Source organism: Cryptomeria japonica, chromosome 3, assembly GCF_030272615.1.
Source record: "Cryptomeria japonica chromosome 3, Sugi_1.0, whole genome shotgun sequence".
NCBI classification, from domain to species: Eukaryota; Viridiplantae; Streptophyta; class Pinopsida; order Cupressales; family Cupressaceae; genus Cryptomeria; species Cryptomeria japonica.
Window position 1 is genome coordinate 171,943,382 of NC_081407.1, and position 22,478 is coordinate 171,965,859.

General features: G+C 35.1%; 1 protein-coding gene across 1 annotated transcript in view; it reads right to left on the reverse strand.

Annotated features, from left to right (window-relative positions):
• The window catches only part of LOC131029167 (receptor kinase-like protein Xa21), a 32,550-nt gene extending 18,164 nt beyond the window's left edge, over positions 1-14,386 (reverse strand). Inside the window, exons 1-2 of the mRNA XM_059217228.1 lie at positions 14,234-14,386; positions 11,059-11,163 (exon numbers count right to left, since the gene is read on the reverse strand). Of these exons, the coding sequence (XP_059073211.1) occupies positions 11,059-11,163; positions 14,234-14,386 (258 nt within the window). The remainder of the gene's footprint in view (positions 1-11,058; positions 11,164-14,233) is intronic.
• Between the last annotated feature and the right edge of the window lie 8,092 nt (positions 14,387-22,478).

The window sequence follows — 22,478 nt, forward strand, 5'->3', positions numbered from 1 at the left end:
TACAAAATCTTTTGGAAGGCTTTTTCTAATTATTTTGTTCTATTGGCAATAAATCTTCACTGTTCTAAGTAGCCATTAAAAAATGGATTAAAAAATGAATACAATGAGAAGCAAATCAATTTTGTGGTTACATTTTAGATAGTTGTTCTTTGTTGATTGATCAACTATCATAAATCTTTTATTTAGACATTTTGTTGCATCTAGATATTTAAGGAATGAACAAATAAAATTTTCAAAAGTGTGCTTGAGGTTTGTATATTTCTTCAACACTTAAATTTTTTTTGTTGAAAAATTATATATAAATCTCAAACAATGGTTCATGATTCTTAAGAGGACTTCCATAAACATGATTCACTAGATGACTTAAGAACACACAATTCATATAATAACTTATATGTATATGTATATGTATATGTATATGTATATAAAGAAAGTATTTCATAAATATTATATAAGATAGCCCATTAGGAACTGTCATCAATGCCATTCAGATTGGTTAATAGTTTCTTTTTATTTTTACTTTCTCAGAATTTCCACACTTCAAGAGACTAAACTTATTTCTCTACAACGTTTTCATTTTTTCCACACATTAACATACTTTACAAATAATTATTTTATAATAATTTCTTTGTATTTTATACATCAATTATATTTATATTTTATCAAATTTGCCATACTTGCATATACTAATATTATTTCTCCACAACTTTTCCATATTTTTCAGGTTAACAGACTTAAAAAATTATTATTTTTTAATAGTTTCTTCATTATTTCCGTAAGGGCCCTACAATAGACCAGAGCACTATACAGACTTAATTATTATTATTATTTTTTATGAAATCCGTAAAAAATGTTTTTATATGAGAAATTGAAGATATCTCTATACAAAATTGGAAGATGTGACAAAAATAAGAGTCACATTCCTCTAAATCTACTTTTTAAACTATTTTTTTTAATCATGGAGATTAAGGGGTTTAAATATGGGGGACATACAAAGTACTCTCATTTTTATTAAAAAATATAACACGGTGCTTGGTGCGCTCCCTCTAAAATGTTAACTTCTTTTAAATAGTATTTGAAATATCAGAAATTTTTTGCTAGCAGCATGTAGTTCAAGCCTAATTTATCTACTAATATTTTAATAATTTTATTATCTTTTACTAATAATTTCAAAGTGGACACATTTGAAAAATAAAAATTGAGCATGGTCCCTCTTATTTTTTTGAAAACTAATAAAAAATCAAGATTTTTTGAATGTTTATAGAATATAATCTAGAATGCTAAAATATATTTTGTTTCAAATTTGGATGAAAAGATTAAAAAAATAAAAAAATAAAAAATTCTATATACAAGTTTTTGATAAAAAATAATAGACACTAGCAGAATAAATTGAATAACAAAATCTTAACATATTTAAAATATATATAAAAAAATGGTTAGAAAGGTAAGATTGAGCTTAATGTTATTATAGTATATTTTTTAGCTTAACATTGAAATACATACAAATCTTGTGAAGAGCATCTCATGACTTTCATTTTCTTATAATTTACAAAAAACATGTCTTTAAACATTGACATGTAATTCAAAGCCTTTGGATTGGACTCCCAAGGTAAATCCAACGCTAAGGTTTGGCAATATATAAAGCATGTATAAAGATGATCTCATTATACCATGCTCATATTGTAATGGTAGTACATTATAATATGCTCACAATTTTGAAAAACAAAAATAAAAATAAGAGGGAGGAGAGGTAAAAGGAAGATTTAGAAAGGAAGGGGTATAGAGATATAAAGAGCAGGAGAGATTGAGGGCTCTCTCTCTCTCTCTCTCTCTCTCTCTCTCTCTCTCTCTCTCTCTCTCAGGGGCTTCACTAGTTAGGCAATATTATATCGTGTGCATTCATATTGGGGGATTTAATATCCCAAAAATGAGGGTAGAATATATTTCTTATCGGTGAAAATAAGGGGGTTTTTTATTCGGGCTATGAAAAAATACAATATTTGGTGAAAATAGGGGGGCTTTTAATTCGGGTTGTGTATTGGAAGGGGGTGATAAAAAAGGAGTTTAGGGCAATATTTTTTTAAAATAGGGGGATATTTAGTATGCCATGAATGCACGTGATATAACCTAGGTTCACTAAGTGAAGCCCCTGTGTATTACATATGTCTATCTCTATATCCTTATCTCTCTCTATCTATCTCATTATATCTACTTCACTCTTTCTTATTCATTCTAACTTTGTTTCTCTATATTTATTTATCTCTCTCTTCCTCCTTTCTTTATCTATTTATATACATATCTTTCTTTACCTCTATACTCCTATATCTCTATCTCTCTCCCTATCCATCACTATCTTTCTATATTTGCCTATATTTATAGCTCTTCCTCTCTACCTATCTCTCCCTTTCTCTACCTCTACCTCTCTACCCCCCTCAAGAATATATCCCTCCTCGTCTCTCCCCCCTCTCTATATCTCCTTATATCTCTATCACTCTATCTTTCCATCTATATGTCTCTATATCTCCCTCTCCCCTATTTCTATATATCTTCATCTTTGTCACTCTCTCTATCTCTAGCTACCTCTCACTCTCTCTATCCATTCCCCTCTCCCTCTCTCTACCTCTCCCTCTTCTTGGATCTATATATTTATATCTCTATTCTCTTCTCTATATCTCCCCCCTCCTCTCTCTCTTTCTCTCTCTCCATACTTCTCTTCCTATCTCTCTTTATAGAAATTATAGGTTGAAACAAAAAATTAATCTATAATAGTGTTTTTAATTCTATCAACCTAGATAATCCCAAAAGCATCAAACATCTCTACAGTATCCCATTATACATTCATGTATTGTTTTAAGAATTGGTTCTTTATTGTGTATACTACATCTGAATTAAGAAACTATTTGTTGAGAATGGGTGTCTCAAACTTACTGGCTAAGATCTCGGTCATATGGCATTTGATTTCTACAGTGAGCAGTTCTGTTAACCTTCATGTTATTGGTCATCTTCGAAGGGAATTGAATAACCTTCGTATTATTGACAAAGAAATTGATAACCTTCGTGTTATATACCTGCCCAGAGAAGCAGTGTGTAGAGCGCAATGAGATAACGGGGAAAGGAAACTTAGTCTTGCTTGTTTAACCCCGTAGCCTGACAAAGGCATGACGAATAGGGTCACGAGATAACAGGAAGAAGGATACTTGGTCTCCAGCTCACCACCTCGCGAGACTCTAAGGATCAAATAAGAGAACATGCAGAGTAAGAGAAGAGAGATAACTTGATTTCCCCCGCCACCCCGCGAGGGAGTTCAAGACACCATGGATGGAACGTGAAATAAAGGGGCAGGAGAAGGGCGTCTCTCCCCACTACCCCACGAGGAGACTTACGAAATAGCTAAGGCAATGTAGGCTAGCAACAGAAGGAGAGGGAAGTCTCTCCCTGCCACCTCATATGGTAAATAGTAGCCAGATGATGATGTTGTGGGATAGTGGGAGAGAGAGAGAAGCAAGGAGGCTTACTCTTCCTACTACCCAGTGAGGTATTTGAGGGTTCCCAAGAAGCCTTGTGGGCTAACGAGGGAATTAAAGAGATATGCTCTCTCTGCCATCCCGTGAGTTGTCAAAGTGACTACTACCAATAAGTTAAGAGCAGTAAAGATGGGGAGCATGACTGACTCATGAGGAGTTGGAATCAGATAATTGGTCCAAGCTAGGATATGAGGAACTTGTTTGGAAATCAATGATTGGTTCGAATGGGAATAGTTTTTGATAGTCTTTGAGACTAGGTGGGACCACAATGGACTCATGTTGACTTGCCAAAGTGTTTGTTGGTGATAGGTCCATGCTGGAATGACTCAGAGGATTCAGTGGAGAATACTCTGTGTGTTATTCGATGTAGTTTGAAGTTCAACGGTTGAGCCATGGAAACTGAACCAAACTGTAAATTCTTGATAGAGAAGTATAAATGTCTGAAGAAACGGTTGCAGTGAGAGGTTAGAAGGTCACAGAGCATATGAGAAGTCTGTTGCGATTGGAAACAGTTACCTTACAGACCAAAAGTCAATAAAGAATGATTTTGATGGTTGGATGCCAAGGGTGACGAGATTGCCTTGCAGACTAGAAGTTGTGAGAAGCAACATTTCAAATGGTTGGATGCTGAGGGCGACTGGGTTGGGAATTGGTGGTTTTGTTAGATGTTGAAGAGACTGTGTTGCAGAAACGTCTGTAACTATGTAGTCTGGGTTTGAACACAATTTGGATGTATGTTGCCAGAACAGAGGCTGTGAATGTACACCTGAGAAAGCGTGATGTGTAACTTGTATGTAATTGTCTTATTATTGTAATACAAGTGATTACAGTTAGTAGATTTGATTTGTTATAATTTTGATGGTTTTGTTATGATAGCTTTTTAATATGTTTGACGTGGTTTTCCAAAAGCTTAACTTATGATTTACAATGTGAAACAAATTTATAGATTTAAAAGTGGACACATTTGAAAAATAAAAAATTGAGCATGCTCCCCCTTAATTTTTTGAAAACCAATAAAAAATCAACTTGTTTTGAATATTTATAGAATATAATCTAAAATGCTAAAAAGTAATTTGTTTCAAATTTGGATGAAAAGATTAAAAAAAAATAAAAAAAATTCTATATACAAGTTGTTGATGAAAAAAAAAAAAAGACACTACCAAGATAAATCAAATATCAAAATCTTAACATATTTAAAAAAAAAAATGGTTAGAAAAGTAAGATTGAGCTTAATTTTATTGTAGTATATTTTTTAGCTTAACATTGAAATACATACAAATCTTATGAAGAGCATCTCGTGATTGTCATTTTCTTATAATTTACAGAAAACATGTCATTAAACATTAACATGTAATTCGAGGACGATGCTATTCTGGCTCCAAAATGGGTGAATTTGTCAGACTAACAACGACGTGTTATGCAATCTCAGCCATCCAATCGAAAATCTACGGTTAAAAAGGTGAGACTAACATTGCGTGTTAGTTGCGTCGTACGTCATTTTGGAGCCATAATAGCATCGTTTGCCTCCAACTACCTCCTCCAATGCTGTTTTTGCTCCAAAATGGCATACGACACGACTAACATGCGATGTTAGTCCCACCTTTTTAACCGTTGATTTACGATTGGATGGCTGAGATTGCGTAACACGTCGCTGTTAGTCTGACAGATTCGTCCATTTTGAAGCTAGAATAGCATCTTCTGGCTCCAAAATGACCTATGACGCGACTAACACACGATGTTAGTCCCACCTTTTTAATCGTAAATTTTCGATTGGATGGCTGAAATTGCATAACATGTCGCTGTTAGTCTGACAGATTCGCCCATTTTGGAGCCAGAATAGCATTGTCCTAAGAAATTAAGAAGAGAAGGATGTTGGAAGAGAAGGGCATGGGAAGGCGATGATATGGGATGGGGCAGCGAATGCAGAGAAGGAAGGAATATGTATGGAAATGGAGAGACGGAGAAAGGCAGGGGAGGTAGATATAATTCCTCAAATAAACGTGGTATCATGGATTGCCATGATTATAAGATATGCACAAAATGATTGTTAAAAGTCTTGGGAGTTTTTAGGTAAAGTGTCCAGATTCCACATCCCAAGCGAGCTTCCTCCCTGTTGCAACCAAAATGAGATCCTTGAATACGCAATGCAAGTTGACCAAATCATTGAGGGAGATGAGTTTTGCCTGATGTTGTAATTGCAACTGCTTTAGTAGACTTGTATGCAGAATGTGGATGCACTACCCACGCAGGTGAATTGTTTGACAAAATGTCTGAAAGAAATGTGGTCTCATGGAATGCAATGAATACAAATGATGCATAAATTGGGTTGTGAAAAGGCTTTGAAAACTATCAAGCAATGTAACCAGCATTTGTGAATCTATTTCTTTGACATTCTAGAAGAATCATTCAAATACCATAGCTATCCGCTTCCCATCTCAAGTTACAGCAGCAAGGAAGAGCTACACATAACCCCCCAGACACTATTCTGCATTATTGCAAACTTGAATTCTCGAGATCGCACTTTCCTCCATGACCTGCACCACAATTATAGTCAGATCGTCAGAAATGGTATGCAGTTCAATGGGTTCGTGAGGAATCGCCAATCTTTCCCAAACTCAATTCTTGCTAGCTGGTCTGATTCGTAATGTCGGGTAGTTGAAAAAGGGACCATGTAATCATTTTCCTCTAATGAAGAAAAGCTCATATTAACAATTCGTTCCTTTATGAATGAAGCGCATTGATGAATGAAGAATAACTAGGGGAAAGGACCCAGTAGTCGTGCACCCTAACTTCACGCTTCTCAAAATCCTACTTGGAAATTTCGAATCACTCCGATTTTTTTACAGCAGCTTACTTGGCAAGTCCCCTACTTATAACTAAGGTTCAGGGCCACATCATCAAATATGATGCCACATCAGCATGCTTTTTGCCAAGGTGTCCAAAACAGCCCCCCAAAAAAGTGAGACCAATAGGCGTGCAAAAGAGACCCCAATAGTTGTGCAGCCGATGTGGCATCACCTGATTGGTTACTTTTTACAATATTAGTACATTTCTTAACAACTATTGGTACATTTCCTAACAACTGTTGGTACATTTCCTAACAAAAATTGATATTTTTTGTTTCAAACAATAGGTTTTATTTGTTCAATTTTTGGAACAAAAGGTATCAACAACACTCACAACAATTGGAACATGCTCAACTACTGGGTCCTTTCCCCTATGTTACTCTATTGACTTTTATGGTTCACATAAAATATGTCTTTCGTATGGGAATATATGCATGGTGCTGATATGAGTTAATAATATGTCAACAATATTTTAGATATGGAAGCAGGTGTTATATTCCATTTTAGATATGGAAGCAGGTGTTATATTCCTAGATCCTTGAATGTATAAATGTGTACACGTTTACATATTTGATTAATAATCAAAACTTCAATGCTATCTAAGTTTTATTTAAGGAAGATTGTTACTTTAGGAGCTAGGGATATTCACATAAAGTATGTCTTTCATATGGAAATATATGCATGGTGCTGATATGAGTTAATACTAGCAATTGCATCTTGGTGTGTAATAGGTATGTCAAAGAGATGTAGAAATTAAATTAGTGTAAATTTGAATTTATTTTGGTATACGTTTGTGCAATAGTGAGGTCAATCAATAGGCCATTTATCAAATGATATAAGTGCAAGAAGTTGAGTCCACTTTTTGGCAAAAAAGTGGAAATGTTTTCCCCGATTTTCAAGGTTTGTCTCATTTGAACTTAAATTTTGAAATACTTGGAGATTGAATCTTGGAAAAAGTTAGTAATATAAAAGATAACCCTCTGAGTCTACTTTCCAAATATGTAATTTAGTTTAATACCCACATAATACAAAATGACTTTTTGAATGAAGTTCTAAAAACTATGTTTTAAAAATATATGTTTCAGGACCATACTATGCATGTGTACGACCCACACTTTTTGACACAATTAAATTATTTTCTCAAACAGTTTTGGGAAATGGTTTGTAACACACTGAAGATTGATGAACATATTTTTTCTGTTTTTTTTTTTTTAATATTTTTTTTAATTAATTTTTTAATGACCATAATTATCTTTTTAAAAATTTGACGTGTACGGCCCACATAATTTGACATAAACTTAACATATTTAATTTTTTTTTTTTAAATGAAAATAATTTGTGTCGATTGATGACATATAATTTTTTTTCAAAATTTATTAAATTTTTTTTTATTAAATTAACAAAATTAGTTAATATTTCAAGTTTATGGACCCAATTTAGTATAAATTAAATAAAAAATAGTTAAAATAATCAATTTTTAAAAAAATGCTATATATTTAGAATCTAGACAGTATAATCTTAAATGGGTTTTAATTTCGTATAAAAACTCTCTAATTAGAGGCACGTAAACTATTTCAGAAATTCATATTTGTGCTTTCATTCATGGAGATTTGAATTTGCAGGTTCATGTCTCAGGTGTGGCCAGGCCTATCCTAGACCTAATTTTGAGGCAAGTGGCGGGTTGTGAAATCAACTTCCATAGAACGATCCCCCATTCTTTTTTTAACCGTAAAAAATGGGTAAAATAGGATTTAAAAACGGGGGCCCGTTTTTTAAAAATGGGATTCTGTTTCGTTTTCAAGCGAGCCCTCGTTTGAGAACAAAATAGGGACTCGTTTAGTTTCGCCTCGGGGGCCTCAAGCAAAAATGGGCCCCGATTTTTAAGAGCGCGTTTTCCAATGCACGAACTTCCGCCAATTTGTGACCTATTACCTTGCACTTACCTATTATAATCTATGAAGTATAGGTTTCAATAGATAGCTAAGAACTTCAAATCAAACATGCATCAAATTAGAAAGATCCAAACACAATTGAAATAAAACCACTAATTTGGGAAGGTAATTTGGTTAAAGAAGTGAGAGGGATAAAAAGATAGAGAGACAGAGCGGATAAAAGTGAGAAAGAGAGGGGTAAGGAATTATGATCTAGGAGATATAGAGATGAAGGTAGAGATAGAGTTGGATAGATACAAAGATAGAGAGATAGGAAGTGATACACATAAAGAGGTAGACAAAGGGAGAAATATATGAGTAGATAGATATTTAATGAGATGGAAGAAGATATGTTAAAAAGATAGAGATAAAGAGTCAAATAGATATAGATATAGAGATCTAGGAAGAGAGAGGGGGGGGAGGGAGAAAGAGGGAGAAATAAAGAGATGGAGAAAGATAGAGGACATGAGAGGTAGAGGTAATAAAAAATAGATAGAATGGGGGAGGGAGAGATAAAGGTATTTTAAATATAATAAATATTCTACATATTATATTATAATACAAAATATATTAATATTTAATTGTAAATTCTATTCTACATTAACTTGTATATTTTATTGTAAATAAACTAATAATTAAGAAGTAAACTAAAATATATTTTTTAATACATGGAAAAACATAAGTAATATCACATACATACATATAAAAAAAGAGGAAAGTTAAACTATGCAAGACATATCATAAGAGTTTTTTGTAAAGGAAAGCAAGTGCAGAAATACACTTCCCTAATGTCAATTTGCAGGGGAAAACAAGATAGCGTTTACAAATTTTTAATTTTTACAGAATACGATACAAGCATGAGCATAAAAAATTGAAACAACATAGAGACAATACACATAAAGTTAACGTGGGAAAACCCATTCGGGATAAAAACCCACCACCAATAGAAAATAACTTTATTAACAGTATGTCAAATACAATAAAGTCTAGTCTGCAGACTTCCTTCACTCTGTCGAACAATCGTTCCAGATAAAGTAGAACTCCGGTCAATTACAGTCACAGAATGCTCAATGGCTATTACAGTTCGTCAACCTTACATTGGTTTGCATTTTTCTTCAAATACCAAACAGGTCGACCGTTACACTTGCGCGAGTCGGTTGGGAAGTCTCATTGTCCTTGTTGGTTTGAATTCATGGAAAACCATTTATCCTACATGCATCCGAAAGTCGGACCCGTGAGTATACAAGTACTCCAACAGTTTCATCCTTAGTGTCCGCCTACTTGCCTTTTGGACTTCAGTCTAGGCGACCATCCCCAGTCGGATGCTTTCCCATCGGCCCATCGGAACCAACACTAAAATGTTACCCCGATCTCCGATCACTAGTAGACGACCTCATCGGCCCATCGGAATAACCCAAAAAATGTCATCCTGATCACTGATAGCACTTAGTCGGTTTCATCAGATCATCGGAAACATAACCGAACTTGCTACCCCGACTCCCGATAACACCGAAGTCGACCAAAGCGGATCCATTGGTTAATCGACATAGCATTCAACAAACTTCTTCGATACCTGATGACATCCCGATCGTCGAGGGCGACTTCATTGGGTCATCGGTGTAACACTAGCCAAGCTCACCCAATAGCCAATCAACCAGAAGGAGGTTCCATCGGATATCAACATAGCTCCAAACATCCGATCCTGATACCCGAAGCACTTTCAAAGACAAAGGAGTGAACTCATTAGACATTAGCATGACATCCAGAATGTCAACCCGATTGCCGATATGCAACCCGATCGCCGAAGGCGACCTCATTGGGTTTCGGCATAAGGAATAACATGAACTTCCAATCCCCCGATGCTTCCGAAGGAGGATCCATCGAACATCGGTATAACAAGGAAATGACTTCTCTGATACCCGATAGAGAGGAAGACATCAGCCTAAATCACATCGATCAGAAAATAATCAACAACCAAGAAGGTATCACTATGCTGCTCCATCGGTGTAGGCTATTCCGATCAACCCAAACATGCCAAGTGAATTCGAGGCACTATTCCAACAAACTCCCACTTGACAAGGAATTCATTGAGCCAACACTTTCAAGTTATCATCGAGACCTGTGGGTACAAAGACCCATAGAATTTGAACACCACTTGAACTTGTGAGTGCTCATTGGCTTCATCAAGGCATCTACAATATTCTCCAAAGTGTCTACCTTGTTAAGATAAACTTTTTTATCTTCCACCATGTCACGAACAAAGTGGTACTACACATCAATATGCTTTGTTCTGGCATGGAAAGTAGGATTTTTTGCAAGACATATAACACCTTGATTATCACATTGTATTTCAATCTACCCTGCATCAAAACCAACATCCGAACTCAACCACCTAAGCCATACAACTTCTTTGCACACATGTGTAGCTGCCATGTACTCTGCCTCTGTAGTGGACAAAGTGACCACAGGTTGTCACTTTCTCATCCAACTGACTGCTCCACCATTCATGACAAAAACATATCCACTGGTGGATCTTCTGCTATTAATGTCCCCTGCTCAATCAGAATCCACAAAATCACATACACTAAGGGTTCTCTTTGAATCATCAGAATGACCATGATAACACAAAGAGAAATTTGAAGTTCCCTTCAGGTATCTAAACACCATCTTTACAACATCTCAATGCAACCTTCCTAGATTAGAAATAAACCTACTAAGTACTCCCACTGGTTGGGCAATGTCTTGTCTAGTACAGACCATTGCATACATCAAGCTGCCAATTGCACTAGCATAAGGCATGCTTTTCATATCAGCAATCTCCTCTGCAGATTTTGGATTGTCAAGCACATAAAGTTTAGTTCCCTGCAAGATAGGAATAACATGTGATTTACAATCAGCCATATGAAATGTATCAAGAACATTGGTAATATACTTTTTCTAGCTAAACCAGAGTTTCCTTTTGGACCTATCCCTTTTGATCTCCATTCCCAAAAAGTACTTTGCTGCCCCTAAATCTTTCATTTCAAATTTTAAAGATAACTGAGCTTTCAAATTAGAGATCATGCCTTTTGCATTTCCTATGAACAACATGTCATTTACATATAAAGCTACAATAAGAATACTATCACCTTTAGTCTTGTAATACACACAATGGTCATCTTTTGATCTCACAAAACCCAAGGACAAAACAAATGTATCATACTTTTGATACCACATTCTGGGAGACTGTTTTAATCCATAAAGAGACTTCTTAAGCTTGCATACCAAATGTTCTTTACCCTTTTTCACAAAATGCTCTGGTTGGGACATATAGATTTCTTCTTCAAGGTCACCATGAAGAAACACTGTCTTCACATCCATTTGTTTGACCTCCTAATCATATGCAGCTGCAAGTGATAAGAGGAATCTGATAGATGACAACTTAGCAATAGGAGAGACGATCTCTCCACAGTCTATACCTTCTTTTTGTGAATACCCCTTTGCAACCAATCTTGCCTTGTACTTGTCAATGTTGCCATCTGGGCCATACTTCTTCTTGAATAGCCATTTATAGCCCATAGGCTTTCTGCCTTTAGGCAAAGAAACTAGATTCCAAGTTCCATTTTTATACAATGACTTCATTTCATCATTCATGGCTTCCAACCAAGAATTTGAATCAGGCATCTCAATAGCTTCTTTTACACTCCTAGGCTCATCTATATCTGCAAGTAAAGCATAAGCACAATTAACATTCAACATAGAATAATTGAACTTATCAGGTGTATACCTATTCAGTTGCTGCCTCTCTCGAGTAGATCTTCTTAACACTTGTGGTGAGGCTTCTTGAGGTTCAACATGAGGCTCATCATCATGTTCTTCTTCAGATATACTTGAACTGCTTGAACTCTCCTCATCTTCAGGTACCTCTGGAGATTCATCTTTAGCTAGAGGGATTTCAACCTCAGCTTCTCCTTTCTTTCCTTTGTTGTGATCAAGTGACATAGGCTTCAACTCATGAAAGATAACACTTTTGTTGTCCACAACCTTACCAGTCACTGGATTTTAAAGCTTGTATCCTTTCACTCCAACCCCATAGCCAATGAAAATACATTTCATGGCTTTGTTATCCAACTTTGATCTATTTACATCAGGCACATGAGCATATGCCTTTGAACCAAACACATGAAGGTGTCTCAAAGAAAGTTTCTTACCAGATCATGCTTCCATAGGTGTTTTGTCAACCAATGCTGAAGTAGGAGAATGATTTAGCAGGTAACATGCTGTAGCAACTGCTTTAGCCCAAAACTTCTGTTCTAGTCCAGCTCCACTCAACATGCTTCTTGCCTTCTCCATTAAAGACCGATTCAACCTTTCTGCAACTCTATTCTGTTGTGGAGTGTAAGGTATAATCTTATGTCTCTTGATCCCATGATCAATGCAATACTTGTCGAAATCTGCACTACAGTATTCACCACCATTATCTGTTCTTAAACATTTAATCCTTCTCCCAGTCTAATTTTCAACAAGGTTTCTAAACTCCTTAAACCAACTGAATACTTATGATTTACTTTTAAGAAAGTATACATAAGCCCTTCTAGAATAATCATCTACAAATGATACATAGTATCTCGACTTAGACATAGAAGGAACATCCACTGGACCAAACACATCAGAGTGAACATAATCCAGAATACCATAAGATTTATGAGAATTGGAATAAAACTGAACATGGTTTTGCTTTCCATATATGTAGTGTTCGCAGAAATCGAACTCAAAGTTACAGTCAACAAGACCTTCAACAAGATTTTTATTTTCAGTCTTTAAACCCTTTTCACCTATGTGGCCTAACCTATTATGCCAGAGCATTGTTTTCTCAGCAGGAATTTTAGCTTCCATGGAGTTAGCACTATGCATCATTACAGTTGTCTTATTAGACTTCAGAGGTTACATTACAACATATAGGTATAGCATTTAACTTATACAAGGTACCAATGCGATCACCCTTTGCCAATAAAATGGACCCCCTAGTCATCTTGCAACCACCAGATACAAATGTAACTTGTACTCCAACATCATTAAGTTTACTTACAGAGAGTAGATTTCTTGCTAGACCTGGTATATGAAGAACTCCATTGATCCCCTTCACTCTACCATCTAAGAATTGAATCTTGATTCTGCCTCTCCCTAAAATCTCCAATGTCGAATCACTAGCCAGGTACACCTTTCCACCAGCATATGGCTCATACTTTGAGAACCATTCCTTGTGGGAGGTCATGTGAAAAGATGCGCCAGAATCTACTAACCAGGTGTCATCTAAGGTAGGCACTGCCAGGGCTGCAACAAATGCATCTGCATCACTCTGAGAAGATTTAGTGTCAGAATACTTCATCTTCTTCTTATCCTACTTGCAATCCTTTTGGATATGCCCTTTCTGTCCACAGTTCCAGCACTTCACCTTCGATTTCTTTCCAGGAGATTTATTCCTCTGTTGAGACTTGGACTTGGACTTCTTCCCTTTCTTCTTGTCTTTCTCCTTTGATTTGCCTCGAATAGAGAGTGCATCTTTTGTTGACTCATAAGACTTCTTTCTCATTTCTTCTAACAAAAGAGTATCGACTGTAATATCCATCTTAAACTGGGTCATAGTACTACCAATAGCCATCACTAAGTGATCCCATGAGTTAGGCAATGAACATAGTAGCAACATGCAACGTTATTCTTCCTGAATGGTCACACCAACAAAATTTAATTGTGCAAGAACCATGTTGAATGCATTCAAATGGTCTGCCAAAGATGTTCCTGCATCCATCTTCAGAGAGTACAACTTCATGGTCACACCAACAGAAGTTAATTGTGCAAGAACCATGTTGAATGCATTCAAATGGTCCGCCAAAGATGCTCCTGCATCCATCTTCAGAGAGTAAAACTTCTCCCTTAAGAAAAGTTTATTCACCAGGGACTTGCCCTGATAAATGTCGCCCAACTTCTTCCACAAGTCACTCGCAGTCTTCTCCTCATGAACGATCAACATAACAGAATCAGAAAGACACAATCTGATTAGTCCCCTTGCCTTTCGGTCGGCTAAGTCCCAATCCTCTTGCCTCATGCCTATAGGTTTCTACCCAGACATAGCAATCTGGAGATCTCGATCAACCAGTAAATCCTCCATCTTGAGTTTCCATAACTCATAACTCGACCCATTGAACTTCTCCATGTCTATGCGTCCAGAAGTGCTTGCCATCTCAACCTGTAAAACAAACAAGTAGACACTCTGCAAGATCTCCCACTAAAATAGAACTTGACACAAAAACCAACCCTACCCAACAAGGATAACACAACTTGGCATGGCTCTGATACCACTTGTAAAGGAAAGCAAGTGCAGAAATATGCTTCCCTAATGTCAATTTGTAGGGGAAAACAGGATAGTGTTTACAAATTTTCAACTTATACAGATTACGATACAAGCATGAGCATAAACAATTAAAACAACATAGAGACAATACACACAGAGTTAACGTGGGAAAACCCTTTCAGGAGAAAAACCCACCACCAACAGAAAATAACTTTATTAACAGTATGTCAAATACAATAAAGTCCAGTCTGCATACTTCCTTCACTCTGTCGGACAATCGTTCCAAATAAAGAAGAACTTGGGTCAATTACAATCACAAAACCCTCAATGGCTATTATAGTTCATCAACCTTAAATTGGTTTGCATTTTGCTTCAAATACCAAACATGTAGATCGTTACACCTGCATGAGTCGATTGGGAAGTCTAACTGTCCCTGTTGGTTTGAATTCATGGAAAACCATTTATCCCACATGCATCTAAAAGTCAAACTAATGCGTATACAAGTACTCCAACAGTCTCATCCTTAGTGTCTTCCTACTTGCCTTTTGGACTTCGGTCCGGGCGACCATCCCTAGTCGGATGCTTTCCCATCGGCCCATCGGAACCAACACTAAAATGTGATCCTGATCTCTAATCACTAGTAGACGACCTCATCGGCCCATCAAAATAACCCAAAAAATGTCATCCCGATCACCGATAACACTTAGTCGATTTCATTGGGTCATCAAAAACATACCCAAATTGGCTACCCCGACCCCCAATAACACCGAAGTCGACCAAAGTAGATCCATCGGGTAATCGGCATAGCATTCAAAAAACTTCTCCGATACTCGATGACATCTCGATCGCCGAGGGCAAATTCATCGGGTCATCGGTGTAACACTAGCCAAGCTCACCTGATAGCTGATCAACCAGAAGGAGGTTCCATCGGAGATCGACATAGCTCCAAACATCTGATCCCAATACTCGAAGCACTTTCCAAGATAGAGGAGCAAACTCATCAGACATCAACATGATATCCAGAATGTCAACCCAATTGCCAATATGTGACCCGATCACCGAGGGCAACCTCATCGGGTTTTAGCATAAGGAATAACATGAACTTCCAATCCCCCGATGGCTCCGAAGGCGGATCCATCGGGCATCGATATAACAAGGAAACAACTTCTCTGATACCAGATAGAGAGGAAGACATCGATCTAAATCACACCGATCAAAAAATGATCAACAAACAAGAAGGTATCACTCTACTGCTCCATCGATGTAGGCTACTTCGATCAACCCGAACATGCCAAGTGAATTCGAGGCACTATTCCTACATTTTTCTATATAATCACCATATAAAAATCACAATAACGATATTAAATATCAAATTTAATCTACGGTCATGGTAGTGGATAGATGTAAGTTTGACATAATTATATTTGAGAAAAAGGAGGAGAGCCTGTCACATGGTTGTAATTGTGTTTAAATGTTGGCCTACAAAAGGAGAAGAACCCTTTTTTTTAGGTTGGCTAAATACCTTTCCCACTTTCAAAACTTTATACTTTGTAATGGTTACTTTTTCATGATTCACCTCTTTGATGATCATGTTCATTTTTCACATCTAAGCTAACGATCAGTGTTGAAGATGCTTTCTGTGGGGATAAGCCCTTTAGGCAACACATTTGCCTTCATTTAAATGACTGGACTCTTATATTGTTCTTGAAAAATTTGACTGATCTCTAGCAGAAAATTGTGGAATGGCAGAGTTCAACATCATACTCACTATTATTGCATAATGTCAATGCTCTGACATTTGTACTTGGTGAAATGCTTGTAGCTGGACAAATATTTGGGTTTCATTGGCAAGCCAATGCTAGTTCTTAATTAACAATAGCTAGCCAAGTTTCACTCTCTATAGTTGTTATCTTATCTTGCAAATACTGTGATTGCCTAATCAACTTGTGAATTTTTCCTATGTCAGGAGAGATGTGTTTGATAATAGTTAAAATCCAATGTTTCAAACTTTCTCCAGGCCATAAGGCTTTTTCCTGACAATCTTTGTTGAGTACCAATAGAAGTATTTCCCATGACATGATAACATTGGTGGCTTCTCTTCCTCATAAAAAGAATGTTTTGCACTCGTCCATTACTTGCTATTTTGTGTAGCTGAAATTCTTGTCATCTACAAAACGTTCATTAATTTTGAGAGAATAAAACCCCCATATGATCATTGTCTTTACAATCTACTTCAATTTATTTTCCAATCTTCTACTCCATTTCCAACTCTCCAGATTTAAAGGCATTGGGATATAACTGGAACTTGGTAGCCACACATTTCAAATATGGTGGATCATTATCTCCTCTAAGCCTTTTTTGTTGTCATATATTTGTTTTCTCCCTTTGTTGTAGTCTATGCAAATTTGATCTACATAAAAATGTGTCCAAGAAATCTATCCAGAAAAGTAACTTTAACTCTAATTCTTAAATCCTCTATTTATCTTATTTTGTAATATCATTCCAAATTGATCTTTACACATGGACATAATGTGAACAAAGGCCTTAATACTTTATAAATGAAAAGAAAGTGTTGTTGGCGCAATATCTTTGATAATGTAACTTTCATTGTTGCAGTTACTATGTAACTATTTATTGGTTTAGTTCAACTGTCATTTTTTTTTGTAAAACAATTCCCTCACCATGTAATAAAATAATAAGATTTTACCATTTGTTCACATTTGGTATCTGAGGGTGTTGTAAAACTTATGTGCCTCTGTAATGGAAGGCATTTTCTAAGTTTGAGTGGCGTGCAAAACATTGATATGCATAGACGATTGAAAGGGAGGTTAAGTGTATAGAATATAAATGTGAAGAATGAAGACTTGGTGTAGCATGAAAATAGAAATTTCTTTGTAAAGAAGTCATGTCCAAACACATTAGAATGTGCATTGGAGGGATTGTTTGTTTTAAAAATTTAGTATGGTGTGGTATGATCAAAGATGTATGACAAGAGTGAGTAAATAAAGTGTTTTTTTTTTTTTTTTTTTTAAAACAACAACTAAGAGCGCCTGTGTGAAAGGTAGAATGGTCCTATTGAACGATTTATATTGATTTTTGTAATAACACAAGAAGAGGAGCCAATATGATTATGAAGAAATATATATTGCTACGTCAACTTTTTAAAGAATGTATGAGATTAGGAGACAATTTTCCTAGTGATTTTCTGGTGATGCGTATGCTAATATAGCTTGTGAAGAAGGTAGTCTATATAGCAACCATTGTGACATTTATTGATTTGAACTATTGCAATCATTAAAGTAAGAGACAACATTCCTTAAGGCTTTGTTATCACCTTCATGGCTTTCAAGACTCTAAAACACGTTGCATGCTTCCTTCATTATCTAAACCTGTAGGTTAGATGAAAAATTCGCAAAACATTGTCAAAAGGCTAGAAAAACCTAAACCTAAGATAATCCCACTTAGAACCATGGATGTTGCTAACAATTCCATTTCCATTAATGTGGTGATGCCTTACTCAATCTGTTCAAAATGAAGGAAAATTGAAGAATGTGAATTTGTCTTGTGTGCCATTATTTACACCATATATTTTTTTGATGTAAGTGGAGATGCATTCATTTTTATCTATCAAATCACAAGGAACAAAGGGTAGCAGTCTGGTGATTTGACTGCTTGGTGTTGCCATTAGAGAAAGGGAGATTGTGTCCTATCCCTTGCACGTAAGGGAGATTAAACCTGCGATTTAGTACAACTATAATTGAATGGTCTATATTGATTCAATCATCTCACAACCATATTTATTAACTCTCAACCATTGATTTTAAAGAATAGGTTGTCCATCTCAAATAATAAAATGACTTCAACGTAATTAATGTGGAATTAAATACATTTATTTAGAAACTCAATCATTTATTTTGAAAAGTGTTTTAAAAAAAATTATTATATATATAAATTATATTTATTAAATGTAATTTTAAGTTTATATATGCGTATTTTATTTTATTGATACATGTAATTGTGTTTAATGTCAATATCATTGTAATGTTCATATTTCTTCATAGTTATATATATTAATAGACCCAAATAAGCTATGCATCCACCTATATAAATCCAAACATACATTAAATAAAATGTTAGAATTAGAAAGATAATTAGACTCCATTATCAACAAGCTTATAGATAATGTTTGATTTATAGGGACAAAGAGACATGTCTAGAGATAGAGGGGGAGAGAGGAAGATAAAGGCGAGAGGAAGAGAGAGAGAAATAGAGAGTTATAAAGAGAGGTAGAAGGAGATATAAAGATAGAGAGAGATAGGGAGAGATGGAGAGGAAAATACATAGGATAAGAGGGAGAGGGAGAGATAAAGCGAGATATAGATGGTGAGATAGACTAGTAGAAAGATAGACAAAGACAAGTAGAGATGGACAAATAAAGTTTGGGAGAGGGAGAGAGGAATATATAGATAGATATGGTAAGAGTCAAAGACGAAGGAGGTCCTAGACACAATATAATTTGAACTATATTAAAAATATATTATAGATTATATTATATTTTTATATAATAATTACTAAATTATAAAATATAATGTATATTAATAAATATAACTAATATTAATACAAGGCTATTATTTTTAAAGGTCACCAATGATGAAACTTGAATCAAATATCGTCATGCAAAATCCAATAGTCTTAAGAGAAGTTATTTTTAATCAATAGAAATATAAAACTTATAATATATTATAAATTAATTAATTTTATATAATATATAATAATACAATTTAATTTGTACTATATAAAATATATTATGTAATAATTATATATATTGTATGATACATAATAATAATATAATTTATATTAAATGAAATTATATAAAATAATAAATATAATAATAATATTTTTTATGTCATAAAAATAATTTAATCAAATTATTAAAAAACTCAAATTAATCTTATATAATTAATTTCTTACATACACTTTTAAAATAAAATGTACTTAATATTATTGCCGTATTTGTATTTTAGCACATTTGTGATGTATTAATGGGAGCTCCAAATAATTGTGTGGGGGGTATATATGTAAAGCAACCTATGTTAATTACTTTAAATTTAAAATTGTTGGGCATCGATAGATATGCATTTATTGTACACAATCATACATCCTTCGTAGTAATGTGGTAGTGCACTTATCATTGGATATTGTGTCATGTTGTCCATGATTGGACAAAGTTTGCAAGAAACCTATTTAAAAACAATGCAAAAGCAGATTTTTATGTTGTCCTCACCACCAGCGGAATTCACAAGGTAGTTCATTAAACGTCAAACATGTGATGTGGAAGAGATAATATTGGTGCCAAGTTGTTAGCGAATAAAAGTAGTATGCGATAAAACGTTGTTGACGAAGACCAGCGAAAAGATCAATGAACGAAATGGTTTCAATGGTTTTGCATAGGTTTTGGTAAACATCCAACCGTTGATTTTAAAAATCAGCTCGTCCCTCTCAAATAAGAGACGCCTTCGATGTAAATATATCAACAATATTTTAGATATGGAAGTAGGTGTTATATTCCTAGATCCTTGAATTTATAAATATGTCCACGTTTACATATTTGATTAGTAATCAAAACTTCGATGCTATCTAGGTTTTATTTAAGGAAGATTATTACTTTAAGAGCTAGGGATATAATTATAAGGGATGATTCTATTAGCTACAAAAAAAATTAGTCTAAGACTCTTAAGTGTTACTAGAGATAAGCCTACATAAGCCTATACTTGGATTTGTATTTCTAATTGTGTAATTAAAGGTTGAACCGATTCTATGATGATTATTAGACAAGGAAAACTATTGGGTTAAAGAGGAGCTTCATATTGACTATTTTATGAAAGATTTGTCTGTATAAAATAAATCCTCCATAGAGATGTCCATACTTTCATATGGGGGTTAACATACATTGTAATCTATTTAGAAAGGTGGAAAGAAACATGGCTTATTTTGGTGCAATAATTTTTATTAAGAATTTCGTATTCACATTGTTTTATCTATACTCATGGGCTATGAATAAATTCAATGCATTGCTTGGTAGGGATCTAAAACATGCTTTATGATGTCTTAAAGGATTCCATTTTATCATAGTTGTGATAGAGAATGTCATTTTATGCTTGTACTATGATGCCATAATGGGGTAGACCTCGGTAAATTAGATGAACCTTGTACTAAAATATTGAGACTATATACTACTACTTAAAGACATATTTAACTAAACTTCTAAATTAGAGAAGGATTTAGACCATCATAGATTTGAACATAATGGATCATGCTTTTCAGTGTGCCAAAACTATTCAACCCTATGCAATTCTATAATACAATATAATTAGGATACTCGATATCTTAGCACCCTCTATATAGTGTGACCTCACTGGTATATTTAAAAGGCTTTGGCATTATGGATGGATGGTAATGATACATGAACACTACCTTATATGGACTTATATACTTTATTGATTTCCTCTTCTTAGATCGAACCAATATTGCCTAATTAATCTCATACTTAGGTATGCTTACTTAGAGTAGTAAGGGGCCCCAAATTTATAATGTTGTCCCTAAGGGTTTCGTTCACTCTTGTGAGCTAGCCCAAATAAAACCAACATGGCCTTCCTTAGAATATAACTTTTGGATGTGGTAATTATGATTACAATAATGTGACTTCATCCACTATGGCCTAATGTCTCAGCTTGAGTGATAAGTATATTGTTTGCGTGAACAATGGTAATTCCAGGTTTAGAAATAAGGCTATCCCCTAGGTTGATAAAACAACCTTGGGATGTTCAAGTTGATTTATGAATAATAATGGAAAACTTTGAGTCAAACCTTGATATCTTACAAAGAAAAGAAATATTATAGTACACCAGTTACTGAATCATCAACTATTTATGAATTTCTAACTATTGTTAAGTGTTGTGAATGAATGGGAATTACTGATACAACTTTGATTCCAAGGAACTTGTGCATAGGCATCCTTTGAGAGAAACTTGGTAAGGAGAACTACGTGTGACTTTGACCCATTTGGAAGTGGGAACGCAGGTGGTCCTTGGGCGAAGAATTTCCCTGTGACCTCAAGTCCGTAGGGGTAGGGTATAGGGGGGGATAACTCTAAGGTTCAAAGTTATTCCTAACATTTTGACCTTACATCCCTAGTAGGCTTCAGATGAGGCTGATTTGGTATTAAAAGATTATGAAAGATTTAAGAAAATCAAATAAGTGTAATATTATGTAATATGCCATCGTATAGCAAGTTCAAGGATGTGAACATGGGTTGACTATCATACAATTGACAATGGCTTAAGGGTATATGATGAGATGAGGCCATCTTGTGTTGGTTCTTTATAATTGTATCATGTGTTGGTGAAGTTAAACCATAGAGTTATAGGCTCCTCAATTACTTGATTGTGTAGTTCTTATCTATTTGTCTAGTATTGTGAATCTTGATGTGTATAAACCCCACAAGAGTGAGCCACTGGGATATTTATGCAGAGATAGGTAGTTGTTGGACTGTGCCAATGATTGATGTCTGGGCTACTGCAAGGGATTAGTCGATAATCACCTGGTTCACAGAGGTGATGTTGCTTAGACTACCCTAGACATGATACGGTAACAGTTAGTATGTCAAGTCATTGGACCGTGCCAATGGCGGAGGCTAGAGATACTGTTGCAATGTTGGATTAGCTAAGGGCTATTTGGGATTTGATTTGGTAACGGTTGCACGGGTAGTTGCCTTACCATGCGGGTAGTAGTAATCAATGCTAACCGTTGTATCAGGAGGGTTCACTGGCAGTCTCTTAGCATGGGG